Source organism: Eumetopias jubatus, unplaced genomic scaffold (assembly GCF_037043125.1).
Source record: "Eumetopias jubatus isolate StellerSeaLion01/CBP00866 unplaced genomic scaffold, mEumJub1_p1.0 scaffold_8, whole genome shotgun sequence".
NCBI lineage: Eukaryota > Metazoa > Chordata > Mammalia > Carnivora > Otariidae > Eumetopias > Eumetopias jubatus.
Genome location: NW_028274814.1, coordinates 46,948,682 through 46,966,869, shown reverse-complemented (window position 1 = coordinate 46,966,869; position 18,188 = coordinate 46,948,682). Strand labels below are relative to the sequence as shown.

The following is an 18,188-nucleotide window of genomic DNA, read 5'->3' as shown; positions in this document are numbered from 1 at the left end:
ATCAGCTTAAGGATATATAGATTATAAATGTAATGGGGCGCCTGGGTGACTCACTCGGTTAGGCATCTGCCTTCAGCTCAGGTCATGGTCCTGGAGTCCTGGGATTAAGTGCCCCCCTTCAAGATCCCTGCTCAGAGGGGAGCCTGCTTTTCCCTCTCCCTCTGCCACTCCCCCTGCTTGTGCTTGCACTCTCTCTCTCTCTCTCTCTCTGCCAAATGGATAAATAAAATCTAATAAAAAATTTTTTTAAATGTCATACTTTTCTTTGTGGGTCATTCAACTCACACATGCTTACTTTTCATAATTATCAGTAATCTTTAAGGAGTAAGCATGTGCTTCTATAGCAGGCACAGAATGAAAACTTTCTGCTGTGAATAGACACTTCCTGCCTTCTGGGGAATCAAAGCCAGGAGACAGTTTTCACTGTCCAGTGATTTTCAGCATTTGGTACAATTCTGCCCTGATTACGGTAAGTGACTTTGAGGAAATCCCTGGTTTTCTCTTTTCTCATTTGTGATGTGGGCATGTCAGAGTTCAGACTTCATGGCATCCAAGGTCTTATGCCTGAAAATCCTTGAAAGAGGAAGTTCCACAGACTCAAGTGCTCCACCTTCTATAATTCTGGCGGATTTCAATTTTTTACTTATGTGCAAACTTTGTTATACTCACGAATGCCTTTAGAACTAAGCTAAGAGTGGTTTATGGGTGCTTTATTTAATTATCTTATTAAGGAGCCGTTTCCACATTTAAATGCTATTTTCCACATTTTGCAGCTTTATTTGGAACACAAATATTTCAGGATGAGAATTTAGAGCTTTTAAAAGGCATCCTGCCGTTTTTGCATAAATGTTTATTTTTTGTAACTTTACATTAACTATTATTTCTCTTGATTACTGAGTCTTTTTGGAGAGTTCCTTAAATATCCACCCTAGATGAGTGTCTCATTTGCCTCATGCTGGTCCTGACCCTGAGAAAGATACTCAAAAGGGATGGTTAGAAGGACAACAACAAAATCTTCCCAAAATTTTGTCAAACAACAGACCAGTTAATTAAGAAAAGTAGATATTACATACCCAAGTATGTCAGACACCCAATAAGTGAATTGTCTCCCTAATTTACAGAGGAAACCCACAGCTAAAAATATGGGTGGGAGGGGTTACAAGAGAAACAACAAAGCATTTCAGACTGGGCACTTCCTTTTGCTGATCTTGACTCACAGAACTTGGAGTCTGTCCTTATACACACGTTAAGTGCCATATTCCCCTGCTTACAATGGATAGACAAGTGGTATATGCTGACTTAAACTTATCCAGGGGCTCTTGCTTTGCAAGTTCATCACCCCCATCACTTCCTCAAGGTAAGTACCTTTGATTTTCCTTTTGGCATTTGTTTATCTTCCAGAGTTAGAATTTCCTCTCATATTTATGGTTTTAAATCACTGCTCTGAGGATGAGCAGCAATTCTATATTATGGTTGCAGTGGTGAAGCAGAGTTTGTCTGTAGGTAACACTAACTGCGAAGAAAAGCACGCACCTTGTAGATTTCTTTTTTTATCAAGATATTAGTGTGGGGGCGCCTGGGTGGCTCAGTTAAGTGCCTGCCTTCGGCTCAGGTCATGATCCCAAGGTCCTGGGATCAAGCCCCACATCAGGGATCCTGCTGCTCCCCCTGCTCGTGCTCCCTCTCTGTCAAATAAATAAATAAAATCTTTAAAAAAACAAAACAAAGATGTCGAGAACCAAAATACATTTCATTGATTAATTAATTACTTAAGCCTCCCATTTCATTAATACAATCACAAAAGAAAATAAAAAGAAATACCTTAGAAATTTTTAAATTCAGAATATTATCATCAAGAATGCTGGATATATTTTTATAATATATGAACATACATTTTTCATATGTTTCTTTTTTTGCCTTTTATTTTTATTATTTAATTTTTTAATTCAATTTTATTACGTTATATTAATCACCATACAATACATCATTAGTTTTTGATGTACTGATCCACCATTCATTCTTTTCATAAAACACCCAGTGCTCCATCCAGTACGTGCCCTCCTTAATATCCATCACCGGGCTAACCCACCACCCCCCACACCCTCCCCTCTAAAACCCTGTTTGTTTCTCAGAGTCCATAATCTCTCATGGTTCATCTTTCCCTCCAATGTCCCCCCCCTTCATTTCCCCTTCCTTCTCCTAGTGACCTCCACGCTATTCCTTACGTCCCACAAATAAGTGAAACCATATGATAATTGATTTTCTCTGCTTGACTTATTTCACTTAGCATAATCTCCTCCAGTCCCATCCACGTTGATGTAAAAGTTGGGTATTCATCCTTTCTGATGGCTGAGTAATATTCCACTGTACATATGGACCACATCGTCTTTATCCATTCATCTGTTGAAGGGCATCTCGGCTCTTTGCACAGTTTGGCTATTGGCGGACATTGCTGCAATGAACACTGGGGTGCATATGGCTCTTCTTTACACTACATCTGTGTCTTTGGCGTAAATACCTAGTAGTTCAATTGCTGGGTCATAGGGTAGCTCTATTTTTAATTTTCTGAGGCACCTCCACACTGTTTTCCAAAGTGGCTGTACCAACTTGCATTCCCACCAACAGTGTTAAGAGGGTGCCCCTTTCTCCACAACCTCTCCAACACTTGTTGTTTCCTCCTTGTCAATTTTTGCCATTCTAACTGGTGTAAGGCGGTATCTCAGTGTGGTATTGATTTGAATTTCCCTGATGGCTAATGATGATGAACATTTTTTCATGTGTCTGTTAGCCATTTGTATGTCTTCTTTGGAGAACTGTCTATTCATGTCATGTCTTCTGCCCATTTTTTGACTTGATTATTTGTTTTTTGGGTGTTGAGTTTGAGAAGTTCTTTATAGATCTTGGATACCAGCCCCTCATCTGTAGTGTCATTTGCAAATATCTTCTCCCATTCTGTGGGTTGCCTCTTTGTTTTGTTTTGACTGTTTCCTTTGCAGTGCAGAAGCTTTTTATCTTGACGAAGTCCCAAAAGTTCATTTTGCTTTTGTTTCACTTGCCTTTGGAGATGTATCTTGAAAGAAGTTGCTGTGGCCGATGTCAAAGAGGTTACCGCCTATGTTCTCCTCTAGGATTTTGATGGATTCCCATCTCACATTGAGGTCTTTCATGCATTTTGAGTTTATCTTTGTGCATGATGTTAGAGAATGGTTGAGTTTCATTCTTCTGTATATAGCTGTCCAATTTTCCCAGCACCGTTTATTGAAGAGACTGTCTTTTTTCCATTGGCTATTCTTTCCTGCTTTGTCAAAGATTATTTGACCATAGAGTTGAAGGTCCATATCTGGGGTCTCTATTCTGTTCCATTGGTCTATATGCCTGTTTTTGTGCCAGTACCATGCTGTCTTGGTGATCACTGCTTTGTAATATAGCTTGAAATCGGGCAACGTGATGTCCCCAGCTTTGTTTTTCTTTTTCAGCATTTCCTTGGCGATTCAGGGTCTTTTCTGATTCCATACAAACTTTAGGATTGTTTGTTCTAGCACTTTGAAAAATGTCATTGGAATTTTGATTGGGATGGCGTTGAAGGTATAGATTGCTCTGGGTAGCATAGACATTTTAACAATGTATTTTTCATATGTTTCTAAAAACGGCAACCCCTTCTGTTTTTCCCACCATCAGCTTAAGGATGCACAGATTATAAATGTACTGGGGCACCTGGGTGTCTCACTCAGTTAGGCCTAGGGATCAAGCCCTTCCTCGGGCTCCCTGCTCAGTGGGGAGCCTGCTTCTCCCACTCCCCCTGCTTGTGCTCTCTTACTCTCTCTGTCAAATAAATAAATAAAATCTTTTTTAAAAAAAGATATTAGTGTGAAAAGTCAACATCACTTCTATTACTGAGCCTTGGTTAAAAACCAGGAAGAAACATTTTACACATATGAACAAAGTAATATTTTTTAGAAACACATTGCTACCTTCCTGCAATGGTAACCTACCTTATTCCAAATCCCTTCACAAAATACTAAGATTAAGTTCCAGTGAATTCACTTCCATAGTATTTTTTTCACAATGGAAAGTATTAGCTTAATGATTAACATCCTTCACTCTCCAAAGAGAAGGGGGGAAGAATTTCTGGAAAAAATCATATTCAAGATTGAAGACTTCAGTATAATTACAATGTGATGGTTTGACATTGATAGCTTTGACACTTGATACTTGAAAAGTATCACAGTTTAGGAGATAAGCCTTGAGACACTGGAGAATATCATTAACGAAAGAACCTATTTGACACTTGCTGGAATCAGCACTTTTCCGTGTCAGTGAACAAAATAAATAAATAAATAAAATGGGGACGTGTAGTATGAAGTAATAGGTGAGGGATGCCATGACCTGGACATGGGTGAAAAAAGACCTGGAACTAGGCAGAAAATACGTATGAAATTATCATGACTTTCTGAAATCTAACCAAATGTAATATTGGGATTTTTATCTAACCTGGTATTTGTTTCATATTGGGCTAAGCATGTGGACTCTATTCTTTTAGGATGACTTGAGGTGGGTTTGAAACTCTTAAATTATCAATGTTCCAAATTGGGAAAAAAGGTTCGGGGTTACCAAATAAGTTTCACTATACTTTTCATATGGGGATTAAGGGGAATTGGAGGATTTTGGTAACTTACGGTTGGCGTTTGGTCTAGCCACAGTTATTTTTTTATGGGAAAGAGTAAAACTTCTCTGACCCTATTCAGATCTAGCAAAAGTGGAGAGAAAGGAAGATGGTGTTGAAAGGGGATGTCAGAAGAAGGGAAGAAAAAAAAAAGGCAGGGAGATTTTCCTCAAAATCTACTCTCTATGACCCCAAATCAATGGGTCCAGAAAATTTGTCTGGTCTGATTATATTTTCATCCTACAAAATATCATCCTAAAAACGAACCTGAAAAAAAGTAGGATAAAGTCAACAAAATGTGTCATTAAAAGACACTGAGCTGATATGACAATTACTGTGACACCACTCCTGAGCTTTTGGCTGTTTTTCAGGCTGTGGTTACCATAAAATAGTGAGAAAACCAAAGGAGTCAGTAAAGCCAGGCAGAGATGTGAGCGTTGACCTATTTTGTTCCAGCCGAGGGGTTTGGTCCCTTAGCAAAGTAAGTAAGGTGTTGGGAAAATGCCTCTAGAGGTTATTCATTCATTCAAAAATAAGCACCTTCTGTGTGCTAGGCCATCAGTGCTGAGATGACAGGAGTCAACAAAATACAGAAAAAAATCTTTTCCTTTATTATGTTTATATTATACTACTATAGACACAGATAGACAAAGAACTAAGTATATGTAAAAAAGAGCACATGATATTAAGTGCAACTGATAAAAATAAAAAATAGAAGTAGAATTTAGCTTTGGGGGAGGGACAGTATCAAATGGAATATCTACAGAACCTGATGGCAAGATGACATTTGAGTCAAGACCTGAAAGAATTGTGGGACAAATTTTTTTATTAGAAAATTATTCTCATTATTTTTCCCTATGAAATCCAAATTTTTAAAGATGTCTAGAACCAGGATGCCTAGGTGGCTCAGTCAGCTAAAGCATCTGACTTTGGCTCAGGTCATGATCCCAGGATCCTGAGATCAAGCCCCCATCAGGGAGCCTGCTTCTCCCTCTGCCTGCCACTCCCCCCTTCTTGTGCTCTCTCTCTTTCTGTCAAATAAAAAAATAAAATCTTTAAAAAAATAAAACAAATATGTCAAGATGTCGAGAACCAAAAACATTTCATCAATTAATTAATTAAGCCTCCCATTTCATTAATTAATACAATCACAATCTGATGAATATGAGATATACAATACATTGTAAATGATATGACTACAGAGAAATACAAATGTATTTGATATTTTGTTAGACTATGCAATGTTGTAGACATCAGTTGGTGCTATGTTACATTCGTTGAAATACTGAAAATAATATGCAGCTTCACAAAACACTCTTCCTTGAATGCCATACATCTGACTCAAGTTGGAGATAATTGTTTTAGATGACAATAAAGTAGAGGAATCCATGTCCAAGAATAGAATTGTTGTATATCACCGAAACCTAAAATGGTGCTTAGCACAAAATAGAGCCTCAATAGAGCTCTTTCTAAAACACCTTGAATGGACAATGGCCATCTTTTTTTAGACAAAATTCTTTGACTTACTCCCTATAATATGGTATTTGTTTCATTTTCACACAGCACTTGGAATTTTTCAAAACTTTTCATATCTAGCCCATTTGATTATTATACCGATCATTTGTACATAAGACAAGCACAAATATATCTGTTTTATCAGTGAGCAAACTCTCAGCTGGATCTGACTGAGGATCCACCTCGTGGGTCCCTAATATGGCTGATTGTTCTTTCCTGCCCCCAGCTCCCATCCTGAATCTGTCTATACGTGATCCAAAACACCCTTGCTTTTTGTACCAGATTAACTCAACTGGATTAACTGAGTGTATTTTCTTAACTTCTCAGATGTCTGTCAAGGTTCACCTTGGCATCAATTTGCTCTGAAACTTGGTTGTACTGTGATTATTCTTCTTACTTTGACTGTGATTGGACTGAGTGTTTCAGGTAAGTAATTCAAGATCATTTACTTCAGAATATTTATATTATTTCTATCACAAATATTAGAGTATCAACATCATTTGGCCACCCTAAACTTAGTGAAAGACCAATAAAATAAAAACAATTACAAAACAAAGCTTTTCACAATGCTCAGCCCAAATCTCTGCAAACTTCAGCCTTTCACATTTCTCTTCCTAATTGTTCTGATCGTCTTCATGGGGTATTTTAGATGTGCTCCCAGAACCTGAAAATGATCACAGCTATAATAAAAACATGACAGTGACAAAGAAAAATAAAATTTTCCCTTATTTACAGTTTTTTAAGTGCCTACTAAATTCCACATTGCACTAGGCAACCTCTCCCATGGGGTAGACATAATTATATTTATTTTGAAGATGACAAAGCTTGGTCAGGAGTATAAACAACTTAGGAGTAGACAGCAGGTAAGTCAGTGTCTGTGTGAGTTCACCGTTCCATGTGTTTTCTTGTGTATGTATTCTGGGTTCTAACTAGACTCTTGGCTATATTACTATCGCTTTATCTTCTGTCCACACTCAGCCTTGTTGAGATAATATAGTCTCCTGAAGTGATCAATGTAACATATCCATTTCACCACATTCAGCATTTAATCTTCTTAATGGTTTCTCCTTACTTACTAGTGATTTTCTTAAGACGAAACTCATTCATAGAAGAAAGCCGAGTGGATGCTCAAGAGAACAGGAATGAAACAACAGGTAATTTGGTAGCTTGAACTTCCTAAAAATAATAGCCCATATTTGACAGATACTATATGTTACAGTAGTAAAAGCTCCTAACAACCCATAAGTTAAGATGGCATTATCTTTCTGATTTTATGTTTGACAAAACTAAGGAATGGAAAGGGAAAGCAACTCACTTAGGGTCATACACCTAGTAAGAAGTGACAACGGAAATTACACCTATGTTTGACAAAATTAAGAAATGGAAAGGGAAAACAACTCACTTAGGGTCATACACCTAGTAAGAGGTGACAATGGAAATTACACCTGTGGCCAGAAATTACATCATAGATTAAGTCTATGATCTTAATCACCAGTTCACGCTGCCTCATGGGAAGTTGCTGTTAGAATATTCAATAATTAATAGCCAAATACCATGTTAAAAAGTTAACTATGCACTCACACAAAAATATTTGATGATCTTAATGAATATGTCAAAGAGTTAACTTTTGTCCATTAATCTTAAGACATCAATCTTGCTCCAGTAGGTAGTGTGAGTTAATAAAGACACTATTGTTTAATGACTGTAGCAGAATGTGATCATGGATTGTGCACATTCTTACAGAACAGAAATTTTAGGAAACCTGGAAAATCCTTCTGGAAAATGTTATCCAATAGATTGCCTTAAGTTAGCAAATAGATAATTTGGCAATTAGAAATTTTCCATAGAATTTGTCATTAATTTAGTGAAATCAATTATTATCTGCCTTGCAGTTTACATGTTGTTTAAAGTAAACATTTTTTAGATAACTACATATTGGATGTATAATGGAGTCAGCACTAGTGATGGATTTAAGGAAACTCAGGAATAGTTTTGACTCTACCACCATCTGATTGTGTGGACTTAAATTATTCTGTCAGTGCCTTAAAAAGTAGGATGTGGCTGCTTAAATGATGTTGATGGTCTTTCCCTATTCTAATATTCTATGACTCCATTTATGCTCGATATAACTGGTCATGAATTTCCAATTCTTGATACCAGAATGAACAGTAAGTCTCAAAAACCTCAAAATTATAATAAATTCATTTGTTGTTCTCACAGTGATAATTAGAGACTTCTGTGCATCTATAATGACCTGTGCATGTGTGATTAGTTGTGGTGAGTGGAGACAGGATAGAAATATAACACTTATTTATTTCTTCTTTCTGTTTACTTCAGAGAAAACAGATCTGTTAAAGTGCCCAGAAGGTTGGCATATACTCACAGAAAAATGCTTGTTTCTTTCTCGTGCTTCCAACACTTGGAAAGATAGTCTGACTGACTGTTCCACAAAAGAATCCAGTTTGCTGCTTATTCGAGATCAGGAAGAATTGGTAAATAATTAAATAAGATACCTTAATAAAGCTTAGCACTTTTTTCTAACCATTCCAAGATCTTTGGGCTTTAGCCCAAAGGTTCTATGCAGATAGAAGTAGCAAATTTCACTTCAAGATGCTCACAGTGTGAGAGACTACACACAGGTGTAGGCAAATAATTGAATATAATTTGATGCATGCAGCAATATGGATATAAATATAGAGACAATAATATCACAAAGAAGGAATAATTAACTCTGATGGGGAGCTAGGAAAGGCATCATAGACTAGGTGAGATTTGAACTCTGTTTTAGAGAATGAGTAGAAAAATGCAAACCATGAATAGATAATGCAGATTCAATATTCAGTCATTTCTTTTCATTTTATTGATAGAAACTCATACGAATGTGGATAAATGAAAAGGGAATGCTATTTTGGATTGGACTAAATTTAACATTATCGGAGAAGAAATGGAAGTGGATAAATGGTTCATTTTTAAATTCAAATGTGTGAGTATTAGATCAGCTAATTTGAATATTCACTCCCAAATCAGGTTAATATTTCAGAATAGTAACACTGTTATGGAAGATTGAGGTTTGTGGTTTTAATTTAGTTTAGAAATTTTCAAAAGGTTCAGAATAGACTAAGATGAATGATGTTGAAGTTGGTTGGTTGAAAAGTTCCATATGTGAAAAGACATCAGCCCATTATAGCAATATATATTTTTATCTGCAAGGGTGTTTTAGAGGAGAAGGGAACAGACTAACTTTTTTGGGGAGGAGCATATAAAACTAAGCAATCTCTAGCTGGAGGTTTTTATCGTGCAAGCATTTTTAAGTAGTGTTTTTCAAATTGTGGGACAATATATCTTGGGAGGTCATAATCAGCACTGGAACAGTAAATATAAGAGGGAAAAAAAAGTAAATATCAGCATGCAGAACCCAGACACATGAAAAGCCTTATTGATTAACATATATTTTATATGTTATATGTATTCTATACCGTATTCTTACAATAAGCTAGAGAAAAGAAAATGTTATTGAGAAATTATAAAAACAGAAAATACATTTACAATACTTTACTGTACTTATCGAAAAAGAAAAAAATGCATAGAAGTGAACCTGTGTAGTTCAAACAAATGTCAGTTGAGGGTTAGCTGTATATTTTAACCAGTGGTGTAAAGGAGACAGTTATTTGAGGGAATGGGATTAATATGGCATAGGCCACAAAGGATCTAATTGCTATTTTCTCTTGGGTGTCTCATTATAGTTTCTTGTGTAAGATGGTCAAGATAACTAGCAGTGTAATAGGAGGGTTGATGCTGCACAGGTAAATTACATATTTTAACAGAATTCATGGTTAATTGTACAACAAAGGAAGAGTTTTTTTCCCTCAGAAGCAAAAGTATGTAGGAATTCAATAATGTTTCTGTAAAGAACTTTTTGATAAATTTTTCAGAAGAGATGATATTATGTTGTGTTTTTTTGTCTGTGAATGATTCAATCAAATTTGTATAAATTATAGTTAAAATTTTTTTTATCCTTCAAAAAACATGAGGAAAAAACATGAAATTTAAGACGCAGGAGCTTGTTCACGTTTATCTAAGCTATAGTGATAATTGTTATGGAAAAGTATTAAAGCTGGCTTAATTAGTAAATTTTCACATTGTTTGACCCATGTTCTAAACTATTTTTTAAAATGTGATTCTTTAAAAGATTATTTTAAAATAAGTGTTCCAGGAAACGCAGTTGGTTAAGCACCTGGCTCTTAGTTTCAGCTCAGGTCATGATCTCAGGGTCCCGGGAATCGAGCCTCGTGTTGGGCTCCCCATTCAGCATGGAGTCTGCTTGGGATTCTCTCTCCTTCTGCCTCTCCCCGTGTGCTCTCTCTCTCACTCTCTCTGAAATAAATAAATCTAAAATAAATAAATGAGTAAGTAAATAAAATAAGTGTTCTGGAGTAGAATAAACTTACGAAAAGGCAAGCATACTCATTCTGTTAAATAAAATCTATCCTCACATCACATGTACACAACAAACACACCACAAACACACACAGCAAAACACACCAAAAACAACACCCACATACACCAAACACACATCCCACATACACCACACACACCACACACAAAACATACTCACTACACATATACAACACACATGTACACCACACATACCCTACACATATGTCACACCCACACACAAATCTATCCTCATTTTTATATGCTTTCTGGGTATTATTTTCTATACTTTATTTACATATAAATGAAAATTTGATATTGACTTATTTTTATTTTTTCATGCATAGTAAAAGTTAATTTTGGTTGATTCAATTTAGTATGTGTGTATACTTATTTTACTGAGGTTCATAATAAAATTGGAAAACACTGAAGTGTCTGTGAGCAGAAATATAGATAAAGTGGATGGATTAAATTCAGCTGAACATTCCATTTTACTCTGGGATAAAAATGATGCTTTGATTAAGATGGCAGTGATCAGATCACCCTGGAAGGTGTCAGGTTATAGTAGAAAGGGTATCAGATTCTGCTTTCATTTTTTTTTTTATTTTTTATTGTTATGTTAATCACCATATATTACATCATTAGTTTTTGGTGCAGTGTTCCATGATTCATTGTTTGTTCATAACACCCAGTGCTCCATGCAGAATGTGCCCTCCTCAATACCCATCACCAGGCTAACCCATCCCCCTACCCCCCTCCCCTCTAGAACCCTCAGTTTGTTTTTCAGAGTCCATCATCTCTCATGGTTCGTCTCCCCCTCTGACATACTCCCCTTTTCTTCCTCTCCTGTTATCTTCTTCTTTTTCTTTTTTCTTAAAATATGTTGCATTATTTGTTTCAGAAGTACAGAACTGTGATTCAACAGTCTTGCACAATTCACAGCGCTCACCGTAGCACATACCCTCCCCAATGTCTATCACCCAGCCACCCCATCCCTCCCACCCCCAACCACTCCAGTAACGCTCAGTTTCTTTCCTGAGATTAAGAATTCCTCATATCAGTGAGGTCATGTGATACATGTCTTTCTCTGATTGTCTTATTTCACTCAGCATAACACCCTCCAGTTCCATCCACGTCGTTGCAAATGGCAAGATCTCATTCCTTTTGATGGCTGCATAATATTCCATTGTGTATATATACCACTTCTTTATCCATTCATCTGTCGATGGGCATCTTGGCTCTTTCCACAAACAGTTGAAATTAGAGCTACCGTTCGATCCAGCAATTGCACTACTGGGTATTTACCCCAAAGATACAAATGTAAGGACCCGAAGGGGTACGTGTACCCCAATGTTTATAGCAGATTCTGCTTTCATTTTAACTGTCAGCCTGGCTTCCTGGTAAGGAGAAAAATAGAGGGTGATAATAATTTTTCTCTCAGGACTGTTTAGGGATTAAATAAGGTAAGTTTAGAGAACCAGTCTGAGATTGAGGGCCTTTTGGAAAGACAATCATTGACCTGGCCATCTGAGCATTAAAAAAGTTATCTTGAAAGCTGAAGAATGCATCAAAAGCACAGAAGAAGTAAAACATGGCAGACTTCGGCAATAGCCTAGTTGAGAGAAGTTCAAAATTTGACAAGAGTGTCAGACCCTGGGGAGGAATCAAACTGGTTGCTCAGGCCCAAGGGGCTGCATGAAGAAATGCAAGGAAGTAACAAAGAAAAGCTGTGACAGAACCTTGTCCACCACCACCACTCCACTTGGTTTGAAACACATGAGTCTTGAACTCACCCCATCCCAGCACCTGGCCCTAATGCTGCCTATTCCGTTGTTGATTCTACTCCTACCCTCACCCGCAGTGAGCCACAAGCCTCACACTTGTTGGAATTAATGGCATATTGAAGAAGACACCTGCCAACCTCTGTTTGGAATGGAAAAAAAAGGAAACTCCTGACCACATACCACACAAACGAAACCTCTCCTAGCTGCGTCCAAAGTCTGTAGACCCTGTATGCCCATCACTCACTGTGTACTTAATGTTTACTGAGCACGTATATCATTTAAGCATTGTCATACTTTCACATGTGCTACCTCAATGTCTCCCCCAAATATTAGTGGTTATGTCCTGTATATTTAAGAAAATTGAAGTTTGGTAAAGAAACTTTTCACATGATATGTCAATGGTAGAATAAGAATAAGAAGAGAATCCCAGTTTCCAAAGCTTGTGTTCTTTGCATATGTTATTATGAAGCTTCTTGTTAGAGGATGCTTTTCCAGTGAAGATGAACTGGCAAGTTCCCGAGATTTATACAGCTTTAAATTAAAAGTTTATTCCAGGGTGCCTAGGTGGCTCAGATCTCAGGGTCATGGGGTCGAGCCCCGTGTCCAGGCCGGAGTCAAGTCCCACGTCTGGCTCCACACTTAGCACGGAGTTTACTTGGGAGTCTCACTCTCCCTCTCCCTCTGCTCCTCCCCCCAGTTGTGCTCTAAATAAAACTAAGTAACATAACATAATAAAATAAAATTTAAAAATAAATAAATAAATAGGGCACCTGGTGTCTGCCTTCGGCTCAGGTGATGATCCCAGAGTCCTGGGATCGTGTCCCACATTGGGCTCCTTGCTCAGCGGGAAGCCTGCTTCTCCCTCTCCCACTCCCCCTGCTTGTGTTCCTACTCTCACTGTCTCTCTCTCTGTCAAATAAATAAATAAATAAATAAATAAATAAATAAATAAATAATCTTTTAAAAAAATAAATAAATAAGTAAAATATTTTTTAAGTGTTTATACCATCCCATATGTGACAGTGTACTTACGCTATACTTAATAATGTAGCATCCCATTGTTTCCTGAAAGTTGTAGGAGACATTGCCTAGATGAAGAGAATTAATTAATGTTTGAAAATCACAAACACTAAGGGAGGTTTTTCTTTTGCTCCACAGATTACAAATTACTGGTTATACTCAAGAAAAGAGCTGTGTTTCCATCTCACCAACAAGAATTATTTCTGAGGACTGTGACACAGAAAATCAATGGATCTGCCAAAAACAATTAAAACCTGTCAGAAATAAAGTATGTTCTGACTCTTAACTATACATCCCTCTTAATTTCTTTACTTTCCATTATAGGTCTCTGCAATTTTAACTATATATACAGTTAAACTGGTCTAATGTATATTTAATAGCACAAAGTGAACCAATACTGAGAATTCTAAAACTATTGTGAATCTTACAGAAGTTCATGTCTAATCTACTCATTAAATGAATGAGGAAACAAATACATAGGGAAAATATGTATCATTTTAAGATACAGTGTTCTATGGAAAGAAGCCCAGAGCAGCTGAGAGGAATGGTTTCCAGTCCTGGCATATATGTGTGGCCTTCGTTGATCCCCTCTACGCCTTAGCTCACTTCTAGAAAAGTTTTAGTAAAAGATCTCTAAAGTCCTATGAATATTTCATAGTCTATGATTTTTCATATTATTACACAACTGGATTGTGGCAGAACATTGACTTAAGTCCATTCTCTTGACTCTGATATCAGAATCTCATAACCAAAGGATCTTGGGAAGGGATCTAAACCCGCCTTTCCAGTGTTCTTCCCATTTTTTCTCATTACTTCTCTATTTTCCTTCTACGTCTCCTTTCTATGGCTCACATACAAGCTGTAGGAAATATGTAATTAAGTTTTCCATTATTTAATGGAAAATAAGTGTTTTTTCAACAAAAGAGAAATGTTTATTCAGATAAATATCATGAGTGTTCACTTTTTTTAAAACATGCCACATCTTCTATGGAGATCAAATAAATAATAATACTGGAGGCTTATAATAAAATTTCTGAAAAATAGGTATCTACTTACTCTGATCATTCAATGCCAATTTGAATTATATAAATTCGAGTACATACTATAATGACCAAAATAACATTTCAACTTCTGTTTTCCATGATGATACTTGTTAATATACAATTTTGACTATGTCAAAACCCAAAGTATAATTCATTTGTGTCAGGAAATAAATTACTTGGGGAGACATTCTAGACAAGAACATCATTATGAACAGTATATGATAACAGTGAGATTTTGAACTGTTTGGCACTTTTGAGGAAGAGACCTATAAAGAACAGAAATCTGAAAAAAAAGTGTTTCCATAATTGACAGTGTACATGTCCACCCCTTGAAATAATGTTCAATGCAACCCTCTAAAGCGAATCAGGATATGGTTTTCTAAATCCATCCAGTTAATCCAGAATTCATTCCAAACATGGACCTCTTTCTTCTCCTATACTCGTTAGATCCCAAATGAAGTGCCCCTAAGGGACACATCTGTAAGAATGTTTTACAGTGAAATTGACTCCAAGAAGTTAGGTTCTGTCACAAAGATTTGCTATTGCAGTATTAGATGATCAATTAAATTTACCAGTGGAGATCATCTCTGAGACTCAAACTATAAAGATGCAGCTCCCTGAGGAAAGAATGTCTAACCATATTCTAAGCGGATTAAAAAATATTAGATCTACAGTATTTCAGTCAATGTTTATTGACTAACTGCAACTCGAAAACATGTCAAAAGAAATACTTGCTACGTCATTCAAGATCTGCCATCTACATTTCCTCTAAGTGGCCCATATGCTCCTTGTGCAGACTCCTTACCGATCTCCAAACACCTCCTGACATTGTATGATTTCATTGTTTAATACATGTTGTCCCATGAGTGTTAGGTCCTCTTTTCACACATCTTTATGCTTTGACTAGAAAAACCGGAGAAGTTGTGGACGGTTTAAAGCAAACGTTAATTCCTTTCTGAATGTTTCCTCAAGCTTCTGACTCTCACAATTTGTAATTTATTTCTCTTTACTTTTCTGAAATATAATCACAATTCTTCTTTGCTATATTGTAATAAGTTGCTTTTATGTTTCTGAGGCTGATTCCACTGCTCTCCTGGCTGACATTACACAAGTACCAAGACAGAACAATGAAAGGAAGAAAAGGAAGTCCCTGACTCATTTTAATACAGTGAGCTAAGCTGAGTAATGGCACAGTACAGTCTATTCATGCTGCTGTAAATTGACCTTGAGGCTGGACCAGGTAGATTCCTTCCATGCCATGTGCTTGGATTTGAAATCCATTTGCTTCTGTTTTACTGCCGGTTATCTCATTCCACAGCAGGCTTTGATAGGTGCAGTGCGCGGTAAAAAGTAGTTCTCGTGGTATCATATAAGACTGATGAATCACAGGCTTGTACTTCTGAAACCAATAATACATTATATGTTAATTCACTGAATTTAAATTTAAAAAATGTTTTTAAAGGAAAGCGTGTGCCACTGCAGTAGCGAGGGTCCAGTGCTGGGGAAGGAAGTGAGCCTCTGAGGCGTGGCAGCCGAGGAGGCAGCTGGTTGGTGCTCAGACCCCTGCTGCAGGGCAGGTCCCTCCACGTGTTTTCAGCAGCGACATGGAGCTGGAGGAGTTGGGAATCCGAGAGGAATGTGGCGTATTCGGGTGCATCGCCTCAGGAGAGTGGACCACGCAGCTAGTTGTGCCGCATGTGATTACTCTGGGACTCGTGGGGCTGCAGCACTGGGGTCAGAAGAGTGCTGGTATTGTGACCAGGGATGGGAATTCAGGACCAACATTCAAAACACACAAGGGAATGGGTCTTGTAAATCATGTCTTTCCTCAAGAGAATTTGAAAAAATTATATATTTCAAACGTTGGAATTGGACACACAAGATATGCCACTACAGGAAGCTGAATTAGAAAATTGTCAGCCCTTTGTTGTTGAAACGCTTCATTGGAAAATAGCTGTGGCACATAATGGCGAATTGGTAAATGCTGCTCAATTAAGGAAAAAGCTTCTGCGGCAGGGTATTGGTTTGTCAACAAGTTCTGAGAGCAAAATGATTACACAGTTACTGGCATATACCCCTCCTCAGGAACAAGATGGCACCACAGATTGGGTAGCAAAGATTAAAAACTTAATGAAGGAAGCACCCACAGCATACTCCCTGCTTATAATGCACAGAGATGTTATTTATGCAGTATGAGGTCCTTATGGAAATCGTCCTTTATGCATTGGACGTCTTATGTCTGTATCTGATATAAATGATAAAGAGAAAAAATCTACAGAAATAGAAGGATGGGTGGTATCTTCAGAATCTTGTAGCTTTTTATCAATTGGTGCAAGATATTACCGTGAAGTCTTGCCTGGAGAAATTGCGGAAATAACCAAACATAGTGTCCAAACTCTTGACATTATACCAAGGTCTGAAGGAAACCAGATGGCTTTTTGTATCTTTGAATATGTTTATTTTGCAAGACCAGATAGTATATTTGAAGACCAAATGGTTTACACAGTCAGATATCGCTGTGGTCAGCAGCTCACAACTGAAGCCCCTGTGGATGCAGATTTGGTTAACACTGTTCCAGAATCTGCTACACCTGCTGCTCTCCGTTATGCAGGAAAGTGTGGGCTTCCATATGTGGAAGTGCTATGTAAAAACCGGTATGTAGGAAGAACCTTCATTCAACCAAACATGAGGTTAAGACAACTTGGTGTTGCAAAAAATTTGGAGCATTGTCGGACAACTTTAAAGGCAAAAGAATTGTTCTTGTAGATGATTCACTTGTAAGAGGCAATACCATTTCACCCATAATCAAATTGCTCAAAGAATCTGGTGCAAAAGAGGTACACATTATAGTGGCTTCACCACCAATTAGATATCCATGCTTTATGGGAATAAACATACCAACAAAAGAAGAGCTTATTGCCAATAAACCTGAATTTGAACATCTTGCAAAATATCTGGGAGCAAACAGTGTTGTATATCTGTCAGTGGGAGGACTGGTTTCATCTGTACAAGAAGGGATAAAGTTTAAAAAACAGAAAGTGGAAAAGCAGAATATTATGATTCAAGAGAATGGGAATGGTCTGGAATGCTTTGAAGAGAATGGTCATTGTACAGCTTGTCTCACTGGAAAATACCCTGTGGAATTGGAATGGTAGCTGGTAGGGACAGATAAGATTTTTCAAGATATAAAGTTGGTCAAGAAGTTTTAGTGGTGGTTAACATCCTATCCATATAGAGGCGGAGCAAGATGGCGGAGGAGTAGGAGACCTGGATTTCGTATGGTCTCAGGAATTCAGCTGGATAGGGATCAAACCATTCTGAACACCTACAAACTCAACAGGAGATCAAAGAAAAGAATAGCAACAACTCTCTCAACAGAAAAGCAACCACTTTCTGGAAGGTAGGACGTGCGGAGAAGTGAATCCGAGGTGATATTCAGGGGGATAGACGGTGGGGGAGGGGGCCTCCATCGGCTGCTTCTGGCAAGTGATAGAGCCACAGTGCACAAAATCAGAACTTTTAGAAGTCGGCTCCGCTGAGGGATGTCACTCCAGTGGCTAAGCGGGGGGTGGAACCCTCGCAGGACAGTATGGTCTCAGGACCCTTGGGGTCACAGAAAGACTGGGGGTGACTGAGTGTGGCAGAGCTCCCAGGTATCGGAGCGGGGAAGCCTGCTGCAGAGACGGAGCCAAGGCGCAGGCTCTCAGCTCGGGGTTGCCATAAACCATG

At 37.7% G+C, this 18,188-nt stretch overlaps 1 protein-coding gene and 1 pseudogene across 1 annotated transcript; both read left to right on the top strand.

Moving 5' to 3' along the window:
* Positions 1–1,220: 1,220 nt before the first annotated feature.
* KLRB1 (killer cell lectin like receptor B1) lies at positions 1,221–13,702 on the top strand. Its single transcript, XM_028119658.1, has 6 exons — positions 1,221–1,357; positions 6,506–6,604; positions 7,258–7,332; positions 8,516–8,670; positions 9,046–9,161; positions 13,555–13,702. The coding sequence occupies exons 1-6, from the start codon at positions 1,273–1,275 to the stop codon at positions 13,700–13,702; spliced, it is 678 nt and encodes a 225-aa protein (XP_027975459.1). The 5' UTR covers positions 1,221–1,272.
* Positions 13,703–16,063: 2,361 nt separating this feature from the next.
* On the top strand, positions 16,064–17,668 carry LOC114221725 (amidophosphoribosyltransferase pseudogene; annotated as a pseudogene).
* The last annotated feature ends 520 nt before the right edge of the window (positions 17,669–18,188 follow it).